This window comes from Felis catus, chromosome D2, assembly GCF_018350175.1.
Source record: "Felis catus isolate Fca126 chromosome D2, F.catus_Fca126_mat1.0, whole genome shotgun sequence".
Classification (NCBI taxonomy): domain Eukaryota; kingdom Metazoa; phylum Chordata; class Mammalia; order Carnivora; family Felidae; genus Felis; species Felis catus.
The window spans coordinates 55,186,870-55,206,731 of record NC_058378.1 but is presented as its reverse complement, the minus strand read 5'-3'; the positions used below and the strand labels follow the sequence as shown (position 1 = coordinate 55,206,731).

General features: G+C 37.4%; 1 protein-coding gene across 14 annotated transcripts in view; it reads right to left on the bottom strand.

The window, feature by feature from the left end:
* CC2D2B (coiled-coil and C2 domain containing 2B) overlaps positions 1-19,862 on the bottom strand; it is a 95,631-nt gene that overhangs the window by 51,193 nt on the left and 24,576 nt on the right. For 13 of the 14 annotated variants that reach the window (XM_019813601.3, XM_045040484.1, XM_045040485.1 and 10 more), the window contains 7 exons: positions 19,449-19,546; positions 13,704-13,844; positions 11,963-12,071; positions 11,644-11,762; positions 9,205-9,382; positions 6,449-6,599; positions 5,472-5,619 (listed from right to left, as the gene is read on the bottom strand). In XM_019813601.3, coding sequence (XP_019669160.3) covers positions 5,472-5,619; positions 6,449-6,599; positions 9,205-9,382; positions 11,644-11,762; positions 11,963-12,071; positions 13,704-13,844; positions 19,449-19,546 — 944 coding nt within the window. The remainder of the gene's footprint in view (positions 1-5,471; positions 5,620-6,448; positions 6,600-9,204; positions 9,383-11,643; positions 11,763-11,962; positions 12,072-13,703; positions 13,845-19,448; positions 19,547-19,862) is intronic. The other variant, XM_045040486.1, reaches the window with a different exon arrangement.

Below are 19,862 nucleotides of genomic sequence, written 5' to 3'. Positions count from 1 at the left end.
CAGGAAATTTTCCTTCTCCTAGGAAGAGCCCTAGCCTAGGTCACAAAGCCCGAGGCAAAGCTTACATAGATTAAGGAGAGAAACTTACCCATGATTTCTGCCTCATGGACAGTAATAAAGACCTCAGAACATCTCCTACCTTTGCTACAGTGATTCTTCCAGTTACCTCATAGGTGTTCAGCTGTGGGCTACGGCAAAATCCCTGTCACCTGTATTTCCTTCTCCACAACCAAATGCCAAGCAAGTAACACAATTCAGTGGCATTAAGTATATTCACAGTGTTGTACAACCACCATCACTATCTCATTCCAGAACTTTTATCATTCCAAACAGAAACTCTGTTAAACAGCAACTCAACAACTCCCCATTCCTCCCTCCCTTCAACTGCTGGCTTTTGTCTCTATGAATTAAGCCAAAAAAAAAATTAAAAAAAAGGTAAAGTTATTAAGGGAGAAAAGACAGACTGTCTACAAAACACCAACACGGCAGACTTTTAAACAGGAATAATAAATCCCAGAAAATTATGCAATTCTAGCTTCAAAGTGTCAATGGAAAATAAAATAAAAATCAACCTCAGATTTTACACCCAAACTATTATTCAAGAATGAGGACAAAGGGGGCACCTGGGTGGCTCCATTGGTTAAGTGTTAGACTCTTGATTTTGGCTTGGGTCATGATCTCACGGTCATGAGACTCAGCCCTGCACTGGGCTTTGCACTGAGCAGGGAGCCTGCTTAAGATTCTCCCTCTGCCCTCTCCCCTGCTCTCTCTCTCTCTCAAAGAAGTAGGAGGACTAAATAAATATATACAATAACTAAACAAATTTGCTAGCCACAGAAAGTGAGTGGAAGAATCATTAAAGGAGCAAATTTTCAGTAAGAAAAGTAAATGTAGAATGAAAGTGTGAAAGATAAACAGGTGCAAATACAAAAGTCAATCATGTCAGAAAAGTAAATTAACTAATGAGCATAAGAAAAACTGTTTCATATTTTAAAAATGTGTTAAACCAAAACTCTAGACAACAATCACTGAGATTAGAGAGATGTGCTCAGTGTGGTATTAAAACATGCCAAGATTTTCTTTTCATTCACTGCTTCATCTCCAGCTCATTGATGAATGAATGAATGAATGAGTAAATCAGAGAATAAATGAAGCCTTTATTTTGGATCTCCTTTGGTTCCACGCTCTGACTCTCACAAGTCAGCCTTGCTTTTTGGAGCACCCATCCTAGGCTTCTGGAACACCTTCTCAGCACCAGTCCTTGAGCACCCACAACTGTAGAGAAGAGTTCTGGAACCAATCATGCTGATCACAGAGGCCCCAGCTATAAAGTTTTACTTCAAGTTAACTACTTTAGAGAGCACTCTGGACTTTGAAACCTTCTCTTGCAATTCACTTCCTGTTGAAATCTGTCATCTGTCCTGATCTTTCACAGAACTGCTTTCAATCTTTTGTAAACTTGAGTTCCCAAGTAAAGGAACTGCTACCTGCAGCATCACAGATGCCATCAGAGAAAAAGCTTCAAGAAGTGAAATGATATGGACAGGCCAGTGAATATGGCCAGAAGGTCACTGGTAGCATTCAGGAATAAATTGGTTAAGTTAGAGAGGGAATGTGTGAATAAAAAGTGGAGGCAAAGCACAAAGATGAGTAGACCATACAAATGAGGACTTGGACAGGAAAAATGGTCAAGACAGGTCTTCAGAGTTTAATCAAATGCCTGGGTTTTTCTTTGTTTTAAAACAAAGAAGGCTTCTTGGATACCAAAGACTAACAGCTTAGGGAAATGGAATAGTTAAAGATAATGTAAGAAAAAGGGATATAAATACATCATCAGGATCCTAAAGGGGACAAAGTTCCAAATTACCTGTATAAAAGCTTCAGAGTAAGGAGAACAAACATTTGACTCCAAGAAAAAAAGCAAGGAATAGTATGATGAGGCAAAGATTGGAAATAGCTGCAGTGGGGACTATGCTAGGGAAAAACTAAGAAATAAAAACAAATAATGGTTCAGAGTATTAAAAGGTTACTCACTAGCTCCAAATGAATTACCTTTATTAATTTTCCATTTTTCTCTAAAATGCCCTTACTCAGGTCTCTAAGGAGATGACCTTGTGTACTCAGCAAAACAAGGACATCATTAAAATTTGTTTCTGTCTACATAGTTATTTCTGTCTCCTCTGATTTGAAGAGATATTTCCTCTTCTCTGAAGCTATAGCTATTCACTTGCATTCTGGTTCAACATCTTCTTTCTGTGAAGGATCGCATACTCTTTCTAGTACATTCTGGCTCTTTCTCTATGGATTTCATCACTTGTTCTAGGAAGATAAAGATTGCCTCAACTTTCAAGAAACCTATACTTTGATTCTACTGTCTCTCTTATTTTCAGCCTCTTCTTAAAACTTCTTGACCTCAGTTTCCTCAATATCAATTGCTGAGTGCTACTGACACTTTGTTTTTTTTCTCTAAAACTATTGCCAAGGAAAGCATTTTTGAACTCTTACTGTCACTCTGGCCATATCTCACTGGTTTTATACACAGTGATCTCATTGTTATTTTTAAAATAGTCTCTAATTTCAGTCTTGATTTCCTGTTTAACCCGTTATTTATAGCAATGTTTTAAATTTTAAAAATTATTTTATTTTAAAAATAGACTTTTTAGAGTTTTAGGTTCAGAGCAAGACTGATCAGAAAGTGCACAGTTTCCATGTATCTCCTACCCCCGCTCCCACCCCCCAAAAAATGCCACTCCTCTACTATCAACATCCTTTAACAGATGTATAATTTAGTACATTCATCACAATAAAAGACTTGCATTTGTTACAATCAATGGTTGACACATCATCATCACTCCAAGTCCACAGTTTACATTACGGTTTATTTTTGGTGTTATACATTCCATTCCATAGGTTTTGACAAACATGTAATGACAGGTATCTACAGTGATAATATCATATAGATAGTAGTTTCACTGCCCTAAAAATCCTGTGTGTCCTGCCTATTCATCCCCGCCTCCTCCTAATGCCTGGAGACCACTGATATTTTTTTGTCTCCACAGTTCTGACTTTTCCATAATGTCCTATAGTTGGATATATAACTACGTCCTTTAAAAATATGTGTTTAGAGGTGCCTGGGTGGTTCAGCTGGTTGAGCGACCGACTCTTGATTTCAGCTCAGGTCATGATCTATAGTTTGTGAATCTGAGCCCTGCGTCAGGCTGTGCACTGACAGCACAGAGCCTGCTTGGGATTCTCTCTTTCTCCCTGTCTCTCTGCCTCTCTCCTGCTTGTGTGTGCTCTCTCTCTCTCTCAAAATAAATACATAAACTTAAAAAAACACATAAAAATTCCATACTATTAAAAATAATAACAAATATGTGTTTTGATGGGGAGGCGAAAAAGACCATCTTTTTGTTATCATCATTCATTAATTTTTAAATGATGGAAACCACTTGCCGCTTACATTTACTATTTTATTTAAATGCAGCAAACATATAAACCAGTATTATCATTTTTACAGAATTTTACTGTACTTAATTCTAGCAATCCTTTTTGTGGTATAATCTAGAAATTAATCCCAATTTCTCTAAGAAGTCCTAGGACATAGGGGCGTCTGGCTGGCTCAGTTGGTTAAGCGTCCAGCTCTTGATTTCAGCTCAGGTCATGATCTTATAGTTCGAGGGATCAAGCCCCATGTTAGGCTCTGTGTTGACAGCATGGGGCCTGCTTGGGATTCTCTCTCTCCCTCTCTCTCTGCCCCTACCCTGCACTCTCGTGCTCACTCTTTCTGTCTCTCTCACTCTCTCTCAAAATAAATAAACTTAAAAAAAATAAAGAAGTCCTGGGATATGAATAAGATTTCTAGGATTTTTCTTCTAGCAAACTGATAATGCATAAATGATTCTTTCATAATCCAAAATGTTTGGGAGATATAAAGGCTTCACAAATAAAATCCTTGGGAGTACTTGGCCCCTGCCTGCAAGAGCTATGGAACCGTCTCTGTCATCATCCATGTAGCTATTAACCTAAGCATTAAAAAGATACAGTCACTTACATGTAAATGCAAATAAAAATAAATAGTCCAAATAAACTGACCTGCTCTAACCACTGCTAGAGTTTTTTTCCCTTTTACAGATATAGATTCTGTGTGATGCTTTGCTGAAGATTGGTATTATTTCATAAAAGTTTATTACCTGCATACAGAAGAATGAAACTAGACCACTTTATTACACCATTCACAAAAATAAACTCAAAATGGATGAAGGACCTGAATGTGAGACAGGAAACCATCAAAACCCTAGAGGAGAAAGCAGGAAAAGACCTCTCTGACCTCAGCCGCAGCAATTTCTTACTCGACACATCTCCAAAGGCGAGGGAATTAAAAGCAAGAATGAACTATTGGGACCTCATCAAGATAAAAAGCTTCTTCACTGCAAAGGAAACAATTAACAAAACTAAAAGGCAACCGATGCAATAGGAAAAGATATTTGCAAATGACATATCGGATAAAGGGCTAGTATCCAAAATCTATAAAGAACTCACCAAACTCCACACCCGAAAAACAAATAATCCAGTGAATAAATGGGCAGAAGACGTGAATAGACACTTTTCTAAAGAAGACATCCAGATGGCCAACAGGCACATGAAAAGATGCTCAATATCACTCCTCATCAGGGAAATACAAATCAAAACCACACTGAGATACCACCTCACACTGGTCAGAATGGCTAAAATGAACAAATCAGGAGACTACAGATGCTGGAGAGGATGTGGAGAAACGGGAACCCTCTTGCACTGTTGGTGGGAATGCGAACTGGTGCAGCCGCTCTGGAAAACAGTGTGGAGGTTCCTCAAAAAATTAAAAATAGGCCTACCCTATGACCCAGCAATAGCACTGCTAGGAATTTACCCAAGGGATACAGGAGTGCTAATGCATAGGGGCACTTGTACCCCAATGTTTATAGCAGCACTTTCAACAATGGCCAAATTATGGAAAGAGCCTCAATGTCCATCAACTGACGAATGGATAAAGAAGATGTGGTTTATTTATACAATGGAATACTACTCGGCAATGAGAAAGAATGAAATCTGGCCATTTGTAGCAACGTGGATGGAACTAGAGAGTGTTATGCTAAGTGAAATAAGTCAGGCAGAGAAAGACAGATACCATATGTTTTCACTCCTATGTGGATCCTGAGAAACTTAACAGAAAACCAGGGGGAGGGGAGGGGGAGGAAAAAAGTTACAGAGAGGGAAGGAGGCAAACCACAAGAGACTCTTAAATACTGAGAGCAAACTGAGGGTCAATGGGGGGGGGGGAGAGAGGGGAAAGCGGGTGATGGGCATTGAGGAGGGCACCTGTTGGGAGGAGCACTGGGTGTTGTATGGAAACCAATTTGACAATAAATTACATATTAAAAAATAATAATTAAAAAATAAATAAATAAAATAAAATGAAATAAGTTTATTACCTGCAGCAAGCAGATCTTAAGGACTGCGACTTGGGTGTCAGAGGAATACCATTTTCGTCTAAAGCCCATGATAGACAGTAGCTAAGTTTTCCTGATGTCAAAAGACAAAGTTCTTCAGTTGCATTTCCCTCAAGAATAAAAGGCACATCTGTATATAAAAAGCATTAAAAACATGCAATTTAAATAAAGCACAGAGTTTAACACATTGTAGATGTTTTCCCCTGACTTTTACCTGTGGAACCCAAGGCTGTTCTGTAGTGACCCCAGGCTCTAATTTTAGAGCTCTCCCTCATTTCCCATCTAAGGTACCTCAAGGCAGACGACTTCAAACAGACTACAAAAGAGAGAGGAAAACCTAGGGATGAACGTCTCTACTGTCTTCTCCTTACAACCAGAACTTTTCTTAACCATTCTTTCTGGAAGTGGCTTCCAGAAGGAAAGGACACTGGCAGCAGGTCAAGCACCAAACCAGCTACTACTCCGTCCTTTTTCCCTACATTCCCGAGTCTTCTCCCTTTACCCATTTTCTTTCTCAGTCTCCAGGGGGCTTAACAATACATCCCTTCTCTCCTTTTCTCTCTTTCTCTCCCTCCTTCTCTCTCCCTTCCCTATTCAGTTCAAAGACAAATCAACACGTCCTGGAGCTTCTTTAGGCTTCACTGAAGGAGAGGTAGAAGCAGAGCAGTCTCTCCACTCAGGATCAGACTCCTGTTCCACAGAGCACCGTGCTCCTGTTTCAGATAATTTAGGAAAAGCACAGGTGCTGATTCCAAATTTTAGATTTCCCAAAGATCTGATGATTCAAGACAAAGTGTAAAAAATCTTGGTTTAACATCTGAAAGGAGAGCTTAACACATTTCAAACCTGATACCGTACACACAGCATTCTTTACTCACATAAATGATCCAGGGTCGCGTGGGATACAGAGTTCAAAAAGGGAATAGAGGTGGGGAAGGGGACGTTTTAAATAAACTTACTGCTTCCTACTTCTCCATATGCAGGTGTGACCAGCTCATCAGAGCTAAACTCTACATATTCCAAAACAGTTTTGCTTTTCACCTCTGTGCTGTTAGGTAAAGGTAAATACAGTTTTGCCAGTAAGTTTGTCCTTTGACTTACTTCATAAACCTAAATATAAAAGAAACAGTTGATAGCTCACTGGAAGTACCAAATAAATAAGTAAATAAAAAAAAAAAAGCTAAAAGCTAAAATAAGAATCTTCACTAACACATTTTTATTCTTTTTTAAAAATACTAGAATATAAAATAGGTATAGCATTTCATTCACATGATTATAAGAAAAGGAAATAATCATATGTCCTTAAGAATACAATGCCTTTTAGTGGTTTCAAAGAAAATGAATTGAATAAAAGGATTACAAATATAGTTCTGAGCATATGGGTACATATAACACAATATCTGAATAACTTGCTTTTGGATAGCACTTTTAAAGTTCTTTATCTCATTTAAACCTCATAAAAATTATAGGAAATAGGCATTATTCTTCCAATTTTATAAATGAAGAAACTGAGTCTCTATATGAAACTACATTAGTTTTTATTATAAATGATAGAAACCCAGGTTGAATTGCTCAACAAAAGGGGAGATCCATCGGTTCATGGAGTCCAAGGACAAGTTAAATAAGCTATAGGAGGTACGGGAGGGAGAAAGAGTCCCAGAAGAAGGAGTAGGGAGGTGCTGAGTAGACAGTTCCATACTAAACCCGGGACTTCTGATTCTGCGTGCTGTTCTATACTACAATCCCATCACTGCCATAACTACAAACCTAACGGGTTTCTTAGAAAAATCGTATTTTGACTTATACTGTGTTGCCAGTGTTTGGGGAAACAGCGATAGGTGCTCAAAGAAGAAGGAAATCAAGGAGGGAGAAAATGCTTCCTGAAAGATAAGAACGTGTCAATCAAAAGGATGGGTGGTTAACCAGAAAAGTAGAGAAAAAGGAGAGTCAAAGAGGCAAATGTTTTTTCCGGTCATCTTAGCACTGTCCTTGTAAGAGTGAATATAAGTCAGCACACTAGTTCCTTGACAAAGGCATCCCTAATGTAGAAAAGTTTATAGGGGTGTAGTTAATGGCCTTATAGGATTCAGGTCTATGAGAGAAATTTCTTATTGCAACTCAGTAAATTGGCTACCTGAAGAGAGGTGATGCACTGATAACTATATTCAAATGTAAAATTGGCATTTTGATTTTACACATCAGTCTTGTGTTTTGTTTAGGGGATATAGACGTATTCTCACGGGACTGTCAAATTCAGGTTCTGAGACTGTAGGGCTGGAGACCAGATCCTGGGTAGTAACTGTAAAGGTAGAGAGTTCCACCTCTGTGAAGTCTCCTGGTAGAGCCTTGTCCCCCGATGGCAGCGCTCTGGACCACTGCGTGGCTGGGATGGAGTGTCAAGAATGAAAATGGGCCTTGTGAGTAGAAGAACTAGAATGTTCAGAAGCTCAGAGGTAGGAAATGGCAAGGATGTATGGGGAAAAAAACAAGCAGTTCAGTTTGACTAAGGTGAGAAAGGAATAAAGAGGAACGGCAAGGAGTTCCTAAATTCAAAATGTAGGTTAGCATCTGTTAGGCTATCTAAATAAATAGATTTATTTTGCAATTTTTGCAGTAGCTCATGGTGCACTTTATTCCTAGCTAGATTCCCTTCCTTCCCTGCCTTTTAGTTTGTTAAGATCATGTTCTAAGTGGTAGTATGATGATGAAGGACTCAAAATACACATTTGTCTACTTGGGTGGGGGCAAGTTTTAAACTTCAAGTGGTTAGATTATTGTATCACAATTTATTTTAAGTACAACAGGAAAGTATAGTCAGTATATATCTTAGCATATTTTTAAAATAGGAATTTCAACAGAGGTGCATTTTAAGATGATAGAAACTTGTAAAGTTTAGATAAACAAAATGAAGGTAGCCTCTGAGCAGAGATAGAAAAAATTATTTTAGGTATTGTAAACATACCTCTGATTTAGATTTATAATTGTAATTCTTTCCTCACTCCTCAAACCTCAGCCCATGCTCATATACACAAATCTTTATTCCCTCCTAACTTTCCTTTCAAGTCTAGTTGCAAGTTTAACCCCCATAATAGCCAAGACTTCCTATCTAGACTCCTTTACTGTCTTTAATTTTTCTCCATTGTCCTATTTTCTTCTTCCTTTAGTGCAGGGGTTCTGATGATGGGACCTTTGGACAGCAATTAGGAGTCTGTTATATGTATGTTCTTTCATCAGCTTCTTAAAGGGATCCAAAACATAAACAAACAGACAAATAAATAACATACATACATACATACATACATACATACATACTTACTTACAAATTCAGCAAAAGACTGAAATCACCAAGTCAGGGTTGGGACTATTTGGAGAAATCAAACAGCACTTACAAAAGCTATGTTACCCATTTTAGTTTAAATAATTGCCTTACACCTTGCTAGCAAGTGAATAGTAATGCTGCACATCCAGGGTTGGTAGGAATTTCAGCAGGAGAGAATGGAAATATTTAGAACAACCACAAATCAAATAATTTATACTTGTAGTATAAAAGACTATTGCTGAATTACAAATACGTTATTTATAAATGACTTGCCTACTCATACAGATCGATCATCTCTAAACAGAAATTACTTGTCACATATAACAGTAGCTACCAAGAAATATAAAAGTATGTATGACATAAAATAAGATACAGAAGTAAATGACAATGGCATACCTCCAAGCAAATTGTTTCTGGCCAACATACTATCTGAATATTGAAAATTTGCTGAAACATGACTTTAAAATCAAACTGTAGGGGAGAAACGGACGTGCAAGAAACCTGTTTATCGTTGGATAATATTTTAATAAAATATTTAAGCTTCTGAATTTTGGCTCTCCTCTTTTGTTCATGCCTAAAAATTAAATAAGTATTTAAAGGATCCTTGAAAAGCAAGACAGGTACAAAATATTGTTCTTTTCAAAATGTACCTAAGCATGTTAAAGTATGACCTTTTTTGAAACCATTTAATGCTATCTTTGAGCCAAATAATGCTTGCCTATGTGTGGATAATAGCCTCTCCTACTCAAATATTTTTTTTAAGATATTTACTTAAAAATAAAGAAAGAAGTAAAGTCAAGGTACTATATATCACTCTGCTATTTATTTTACTAAACTGTAACTTAGTCTCCTAAGAGGAGAAAACTGAGGGACTTAGGAATGGGGGGGGGGGAGCTTGAATTAAAAACTCAAAAATATTTTCTAACTTCTAGAAGAAAGACACACTTTTAAAAGAAATACACCATGTTTTCAATAACCTCAGTGAGGCAGCTCTAAGTCAACAGAGTTGCTGTGTCCTCTTAAAGGTCTTTATAAACCCCTTTAGGCTTTAGGCTGCACACTCTTTTTTCTCTAGGGCGTTCTTTCTCTAACCCCAAAGACCAGAGAGGCAAGCCAGATTCCCTGGGGCTTCTATGAAACACTTGCTGGGAAGTTAAACTGATCCCTTAAGTGATATGAAACTCCTAAAGAGAGTCTTCCGGCCACTCATTCATTTGTTCATTCAACCAACATTTATTGAATTATCTTCTCAGCTGCAAGGCAACTGACCTAATGATGTTTAGGGCTTCTCTTTTTCAGAAGGGAGAAGACTGGTTGGAAGATAAGCTCTGGGATGAAACATAACATGCCCTTCTGTTCTCCACCGTAATCGTCCTAGGGGCCCAGCATCTCCCAGCCTCCATATCTGCCCATGTTCTCTGTAACCTTTTCAGAGGTTCAGGAGACAAAAGATTACTTATTTTTCTTATCTTCCTGTTGGCCTCTTCTAAGCATCTTACCAATTACTTTTTACTTTTTACAAATTACTTTTTAATGTTGCCCTCTGAAAGTAGTTTTAACAATGAGCTCATGAACTGATTATGAAAATCCATTAATTCAGGATTATATTTATCTTTGGGAAATCTTGCCTTTTTTGTCACGTATAAACTCTTTATAATTCTTCTTTAATCCTTGTATTCCTTTCATCTCTATCCCTGAGACCGGTATATTCTTCTTTTCTAGAGAATCAATCCTTATTCAACTGGACATTTTAAAGGAATAATGACAGCAGTGCCCCATAATAGCATTGGCTTTGAAAAGACAGAACATGTCCCCTTTCCTTTTGCCTTGATTTCCACTAAGTTTTAGCCTAGGTTTTCCAGCACATATATCTTCTTCCTTCTCTTCCCACTCTTTACTTCTAACTTCTATTTTGTGGCTCTTGTTCTCTCATCCTCATTTAGATGGTCCTTTTGTATGCCTGTCTTACATAATAATTATCTCAGGCCCTCTTTGGAAGTAGGTGCAGAACAAATAAAGCATTGCTTCACTGCTGCACTTTGCTAGTCAGAAAGAGGGTAGTGGTAATTGTGTCTTTGTGTCTGCTACTCTTTATGTTCATTTCAAATGTAATCATCCATCCATTCATTTCATAAGTATAAATATTTATCGGGCATTTACTACCCTCCAACGCTGTATTAAATGATGCACATTCATACAATACTCAAAGATGAATTGGTACAAAGTGTCCCATGGGGCAGAGATGTTGAAAAGTTGGACCTAGTTCAATGTCCCAAGATGCCATATCCATCTCCTTTAAAGGAGATGAGGTCCATGGGCTCAGAGATGGGAGAAATGGGAATCTGTATGAGATCTGTTTTTGCATGAATGTCCTAGGAATAGGGAGAAAACACAGCTCAAGGAAAAAAACCACAACTGGAAAGGAAAGAAGTTTGTATAAAGCAGAAAATTTTCCTCCAGATACAGAATACTTATGGAAGCAAGAGGTGGGCAACCACATACTCTTATTTTCTACAGTGGCTATCTACACCTGAACAAAAATTAGTACCATAGCAAAACAAAAAACAATCACCAAACCAAACTGGTTTATGTCCTACCTGAGTCATGAATTAGGTGACCCTGGGCAACTTACCCTTCATAAGCATAAATTCCCCCCAAATCTACGATGGGATAATACCACCGAGATATGGTTGCAGTTAAATGTGCAAATGTATTTAAAACCTTAGTAAAGTGCCTGGCATCTGGTACTCACTCTAATACTATTAGTCTAATACTATTATTAAAACAACACAACAGACAATATATAATGAAGAAATAATCCTTTAAAATGCTTACAGTGAACACTTGGATAAGTTTGTTAATTCTATAGTGAAAGAAAGTTGTGGCATCAAGGTAATTGGTCTTATTCTTTCAATATCTGTTTCTTCAAGTTCTGAAGCTAAGTATGAGAGGCTCTAGAAACCAAAACATAAATATATAATTTACAATATAAGTTCACTGCTTAAGACAAGAATTCTTGAAATTACACTTTTATTTCTTAGGTTTGTCATTTTGTTGGGTAACTGTTACAAATACCAAGATTTCCTATTCTACCAAACAATTAAATGTTATAACCAGCAAAGAGGAGTTGAATGTTATTTTGAAATATAAATACCTCCCATTTATCCCCATTCTTAAATGCTTTTCCTTCAGTTTTCTTCTGAGTCTCAGACATTTCTAACAGTTCTTCTTGGTTTTGCTCTTCACATTTATTCATTTTTACCCTAATTGATAATAAACATAATTATTTGAAGCAGAAATAATGGGACTATGTGAGATCTGTTAGAGGTGTTCTTAACACATATACACACACACGACCAATCTCTTACAACAAATAATTGTACACCCCAAGAACATTAGTAGTGAGAGTAAAAGTGAGTGGTGAGCAGGCGGTATTGGTCTAGAACTGCTGTTCTGAACAAACTTATGGCACCTCTGTCTCTCCTTTTCCGCCCAGGGGCTCATAATGCATGGGCATATCAGACTGGTTTAAAGGAATGGAGGCAAGTCAGCAAGTTTACGTGAATTCAGAACTCTACGAAAATGTTTCATGCTGGGTTAGGTTCAGAAACTGTCAGAAGCTGGGGCGCCTGGGTGGCTCAGTCGGTTAAGCTTCTGACTTAGGCTCAGGTCAGGTCATGATCTCATGGTTTAGGTCATGATCTCGTGGTTCGGGGTTCGTGAGTTTGAGCTCTGAGTCGGGCTCTGTGCTGACAGCTTCGAGCCTGCTTCAGATTCTGTGTCTCCCTCTCTGCCCCTCCCCCTGTCGCACTGTCTCTCTCTCTCTCTCTTAAAAATAAACAAACATTATAAAAAATTAAAAAAAAGAAAAACCACAAGAAGCACTTTCATTAAAAACCACTGTAGCAGGAAAAAAAAATCAACAAAGTAAATGTCTTTCTTAATAGGCTGAAGTTACACTAATTTCTTAGTTTTGAAAAAGACATGGGTTGTGGGGAGGGAACTAGTTATTTCAATGTATTCACACACAGCTTAAGTGATTAGTAAATACAGATTTGAACTGTAACCATCTCCTCCACTAACCATGTTTTTATGACTTATACATTTCACCTAGGAGTATGATTGCTGGGTCTATGTGAGGCTTTGTAAGAAAAGTGCCAAACTGTTTTCTTTCTTTTTTTTTTTTTTTTTTGCCAAACTGTTTTCAAATGGCTGCACTAATTACATTCTCATCAGCAATTAATGAATGAGACTTCCTGCTGCTCAATATTTTCATCAATATTTGTTACTGCCATTTTAATTTTGTCTTGTTTCGGATTTTAGCCATTCTAAATGGTGTATAGTTACCCCACTGTGGTTTTAATTTACATTTCTTTACTGACATGCCACGCCATGCTGAGCATCTTTTCATGTGTCCATTTACCATCCATTTGCCTTCTTTAGTGAAGTGTTCAAATCTTTCACCCATTTTAATTTTTTTAATAATGTTTATTTATTTTTGAGAGAGAGAGAGACAGAGACAGAGACAGAGTGTGAGTAGCGGGGAGGGGCAGAGAGAGAGGGAGACACAGAATCTGAAGCAGGCTCCAGGCTCTGAGCTGTCAGCACAGAGCCCGACGCGGGGCTCGAACCCACAAACAATGAGATCATGACCTGAGCCGAAGTCTGACTTAATCAACTGAGCCACCCAGGCACCCCAATCTTTTGCCCATTTAAGAAATCAAGTTGTCTCATTAAGTTTTAAGGATTGTTCATGTATTCAAAATACAAGTCCTTTGTTGACGACATCAAGTAGATGTCTAGCTTCTGGATTTTCTCCCAGTTACTGTAAATGTCCAGTTATTCATGGCCGGTTCCTCAGGAGACTTATAAGAACAAACAGAGTAGCCACTCACCTTTGAAACTGTAACTTTACTGGGGTGCTTGTAAACCCTTGCTGTTGTCGGAGGGATTTTATTTGTTTCCAAGTCCGTGATATACTGTGTAATAGGGAGAAGTCTTTTCCTCTTTCTAAATCATAAAGCTGTTTTGTATTACTACAACAATAATGGTAGATCAAAAATATGTTGGTCATTAATAGAAATCATTAAAAATGGCCTGGAAGAATGTACTGATGAATTGTTCTGGATACCCCCACCTTATGATTTTTTTTTGCATTTTACCCACGTCTTGATATAGCTATAGAAATTCCACTTAAGAGATAAATTCCTTTACGACTGGAAGATTTTTCACTATTCAAAAGTGCCCTGCTAAAAGCCAGACTTTTCCAGATGTTCTGGCCATTCTGCAGTGTATTTATTATACTTTTTTTCCAGATCAACAATTGAAACTATTGCTTCAAATTTAGAGGTACTTTGCTGGATGGGGTAGTGATCATATGATTTGGATATTGGTAATCTACAGTTTTTAAAGATGCCTCTTCTGTTTTATGACTTTGCAAACACACTATTAGTATGACAAATTACACTGACTTTCTAACGTTAAGTCACCCACCCTTGCATTCCTGGAATGGCCCCAACAACTTCACTGTATTAATGGACAGAATTCTGTTTAGCATGTTTGTAACTATGTTCATGCGTTAAATTGGGTTGCAAGAGTTTTTGTATTAAGTTTTGTTTTTGTTTTTAATTTTTTTTAACGTTTATTATTGAGAGACAGAGAGAGACAGAGCATGAACATGGGTGGGGCAGAGAGAGGAGGAGACACAGAATCCAAAGCAGGCTGCAGGCTCTGAGCTGTTAGCACAGAGCCAAATGCAGGGCTCGAACTCACAAAGCGCGAGATCATGACCTGAGGTGAAGTTGGATGTTTAAGCAACTGAGTCACCCAGGTGCTCTTCTAATCAATTTTGCTTTATATATTTTGAAGCCATATTATTATATGCATATATGTGTATATGTGTGTATGCATATATATAAATACATCTTAATTAAACTGCATTATTTTGATGTACTCTTCTTTATACCTAGTAAAACTTTTTGCCTTAAACATCTATTTTACCTTATATTAATATAGCTATGCTGGCTTTATTTTGTTAGTGTTTGTATGGTACTTTTTCCCATTATTTCTATTCCCTAACTTTTTATATCTTTATGATCTAGATAAGTCTCTTATAAATAATACACAATTAGATTTTAGTTTTGGTTTTCCTCCTTTTAAAAAAATTTATTGAAATTTAGTTGACACGCAATGTTACATTAGTTTCAAGTGTACAACATAATGATTCAACAATTCTACAACTTATACTATACTCACCACAAATTTGTCTAACATATGTCACCTTACAACACTAGTACAATACACTAGTACTGTATTTTCCATGCTGTACCTTTCATCCCTGTGACTTATTCATTCCATAACTGGAAGCTTGTACCTCCCACTCCCCTTCACCCGTCTTGTCCATCCCCTACCTCCTTCCTCTCTGGCAACCACCAGTTTGTTGTCTGTACTTATGGGTCTGTTTCTGCTTTTTGTTCATTTATTTGTTTTGTTTTCAGATTCCACATATAAATGAAATCATGGTATTTGTCTTTCTCTGTCTTACTTACTTCACTTAGCATAATACCCTTTAGGTCCATGTTGTCACAAATGGTAAGATCTCATTCTTTTTTATGGCTCGGTAATATTCTGTGGTATATGTGTGTATGTGTCTATGCCTGTGTGTGTGTGTGTGTGTGTGTGTGTGTGTGTACACCATATCTTTATTCATCTATTGATGGACACTTAGGTTGTTCCATATGGATTTTGTTTTCTTTTTTTTTTTTTTTTTAAAGTGTTTTTTTCAACCTTTTTTATTTATTTTTGGGACAGAGAGAGACAGAGCATGAATGGGGGAGGGGCAGAGAGAGAGGGAGACACAGAATCGGAAGCAGGCTCCAGGCTCCGAGCCATCAGCCCAGAGCCTGATGCGGGGCTTGAACTCACGGACCGTGAGATCGTGACCTGGCTGAAGTCGGACGCTTAACCGACTGCGCCACCCAGGCGCCCCATGGATTTTGTTTTCTAAATTCTAATCCAGTCTACCAACCTAGACAAAAATGGAGCACTTAGCTCATTTGGATATATTTAGGTTTCACTCCATTTACTTTTATGTTTTCTACTTGTCTCATATGTTTCTATGTTCCTTTTTCTCTCTTTTCTTGTCTTCTTTTGGATTGTTTGAATATTCCTTTATTGTCTCATTTTCCTCTCCTATTGACTTGAAAGCTGTATTTTCTTTTAGATGTTGTAAGTTAAAATCTGAGCCCTTGATTTATTAAAGTCTAATATTAAGCTTTACCCTTACTCTCCTTCTGAACAATGCAAATATCTTTAATTACTCTTATCCTCCTCCATTCTTTACTCCATTCTACAAGTGATACATTTGAACTCTCTCTATGCTTGTGTACACATGAGACACCATTACATCACTTGTTCACTGAGAATTGCCTGCATATTTACCACCTTTATTGCTGCTCAATACTTCCTGATTCATTTTTTACTGTAAGCTCATGTTCCTTAGAATTCCAAATCTGTGAAAATCTCTGAGCTAAGGTTAAATTTGTGCTCTTCCAGAAAGAATATTTATTGGCTTTGCCAATTGTCTGCTGTCACTACTAATCTGGGACTATTTTAAATTCAGTTCTAAATCTGATATTTTAGATCACATAAGTACTATGAAGTCAGATTATAAATCTGTATGAATGCTGGATTGTGGTTATGAATTTTCAAAGGAGCATTTTCCCCCTTCTGCCTAGTGACAAAGTCCAAGACAAATTTTTTTGTCATCCTCTTTATATTCCCCCTTCATGAGGTTTAACACCCATTATAGAATGATCTCTTACTAGACTTTCCAATTAAGTTGACCTTCGCTTTCTTTATCTTCTACTTTTGGTACTCCCTGAAGCCATCTGAATGATAGCTCAAGGTTACTAATATTTAACAAATATCCTCAGCATAAAAGCTGGCTTTACCCCTCTCTAATTTTTATGATTTTTCCTTTCAGTTTGTTTTTGGTTTTTGCAGATTCCTTACTTTTTGCCATTTTGGGAATATGTTTATAAAGATAACATTCACATTTTATCAGACATTTTTAGTTGTTTTCATTAAAAGGGCCATTCATGAAATCTAGTCTACCAGAAATAGAAGCCCATTGCCATTTATTCATTCAGCAAATATTCACTGAATGCTTACTACATGCCAGGCACTGTGCTAGTTAAGAGGGATACAAAGATAAACAGATATACTCTCTGGGTTCAAGAAGCTTACAGACACGTCAACTAACCAATGCAATAAAATGTTATAGGTGTTATAACAGAAGTCCACACAGCTAGAGTGTGGGCATAAATAAGAGCTAAAAGACAATAGCAGGGGAAAACTTAAGAGTATGTGACACTCAATTCAAATCAACAAACACATAATAAATACCTATTATGTGGTAGGGAATATTTTGGGTGCTGATAACTAATATCCCAACAGGGAAAAATGCAGAACAAGTAATTACAAATATAATGAATATTATGAAAGGGGGAATATGTAAATACCATGTGAATATACAAAATAAAGAGAGAGAGAAAGAATTTAATCTAATGGGCAAGTAAGAGCCTCCCTGAGAAACTTGAAATTGAATAAAATGCATATGTTGCCTAAGTGTCAGGTAGAAAACAATGAAAGAACCTTCTAGAAACAAGAGGCATTAAAACAAGGATACTTAGATATTAGACAACATAGTCCATTTAGGGCACTCAACTATGAAATTCCAAAGCAGAAATCCCCTAACATGAAACTTGAGAGGGAAGCAGGAGTCCGGTTACATAGGGCCTTACAGATCATACTAAAGCTATTGAATTTTATTGTGAAGGTAATAGGAAACCACTAATTGTGGCTTATTTATTTAGAAAAATCACTTTGGTTTCAATACAGAGCATGGCTTAAAGAGGGGTATTCTAGGAAACTGAGTAGTCAGGCTATGAGATAAGCACCTGAAATAAGGCAGAATCAGTGGGAATGTTTACTGTTTGGAGGTGAGGGATGAGAGGAGAGGCAAGAAGGGGGTTCATGAATGACTTACAGCTTTCTATCCTGGGGACCAGCTCATTGTGGGTATCAGGCACATAAAAGGTTAGATAGTCATAAAAGGTTAAATATATCTTTTCTAATGGAAACACTGTTTTTCAAATGTCCACAAACTACTCTTTGCAGCATTTCAACACCACTCTAAGAATTTTCCTGAATGTAAATCTATTACATTGCTTTTTTTCTGCTTTGATAAACCAATGATATCTTCAATGACCCTCCGACACACACACACACACACACACACACACACACACACACACACGTGCACACGTGCATAGTGGTAGGCCCTTATCTACCACCATCAGATCCCATCTAAAGCCTACTTTTCTCTTTTCTTCATTAAAGCTTACTTGCTCTGTGCCAATGTCTGTTCTTTGCCTTTAATTTTAGTTAATCTTATAAATAACACCAGTTTATGGTTTTGTAAATACTGGTGGCTTCTATTCATTCATTCATTCATTCATTCATTCATTCATTCATTCATTCAAGTAATGTTTATCAAGAACTCATTATGTGCCAGGACTTGTGCAAGGTATATATCAACTTTCTCAGGTAACATTGTTTGTGTTTAACTAGATTATTCTGGGAAACCAATTATTTAAATTGACTGTTGCTTCTAGAGTTTGTAGAACCATGTCAGGTCAATGGGCAGGGAGTGAGGGAAATTCTTTAACTATCAAGTCACTCTCTTATATAGACATTTATTTATTTTTTTTTTTAATTTTTTTTCAACGTTTTTATTTATTTTTGGGACAGAGAGAGACAGAGCATGAATGGGGGAGGGGCAGAGAGAGAGGGAGACACAGAATCGGAAACAGGCTCCAGGCTCTGAGCCATCAGCCCAGAGCCCGACGCGGGGCTCGAACTCAACGCGGGGCTCGAACTCAACGCGGGGCTCGAACTCAACGCGGGGCTCGAACTCACAGACCGTGAGATCGTGACCTGGCTGAAGTCGGACGCTTAACCGACTGCGCCACCCAGGCGCCCCTAGACATTTATTTTATCTTTGTGCATAAGTGAACTTTCTATACAATAAGTACCTCCCAGTGAGATTTCTTGCTTTTGGAGTGTCCTTGAGACGTACTTTATTTAGTTATTTCATACTTTCCTAACTTATCTTCCCAACTACTCTATAAGCTGATGGCTCCCAACTTGTACAGCATGTTTTTTTTTTTACAGGGATCCTTAAATCTATATGCTCTTTGAGTAATGTTTTTAGCTGAATTAATTATCTTGTACATACGTATACATGGATTAATTCTCAAATATATACAAACACCTGAGGCTAATATGTTCCAAAAAATATTAGTGAACTCATGGTGGTTTTTAATTAGCATGTGTTTTTTTCAAATCAATGGATGTGTAAATTACAACTACTTTCATGTGACACTTCTATGAAATATTTTTACACAAATTTTTTTTTTCAAAACTGGGTCTTAAGGAAAGGTTGGAACCATTTCTGTAGCTGTCTAAAGAGTGAGGACCTTGTATTTTTCTTATTTTATATCTTCCATAGCAAGTGCAATACTCTAAGGAGTTTCTTAATAAATGCTTGAGAAATACACGAATAGTCAAAAACCTACCTTATCTGCCAATAATAATCTTGTAAAGATTTTTTGGTTAGCTGACTTATTTCCAAATTTTCACTTGCTAATTTGGTAGCGTCTCTCAGTGCTATCAGCTACAACAAAGAAAAGAGCTTTTTAGTGCATTTCATCCACTGTCACCAATACTCCAATTTCTCTGAAGGTCCAGGTGTGTGCAGCAGAAGCACAACTGTATAACCTTTTGTGTATTACTGTCTTATCTTCCAAAATATATTTCATATAAGTACCTTGGGGCAGAACTGAAAATAACCTCAATACATTATACCTATGGGCACCTGGGTGGCTCAGTAGGTTGAGCATCTGACTCGATTTCAGCTCAGGTCATGATCTCACAGTTCATGGGACTGAGCCCTGCATCAGGCTCTGTGCTGACAGCACACAGCCTGCTCG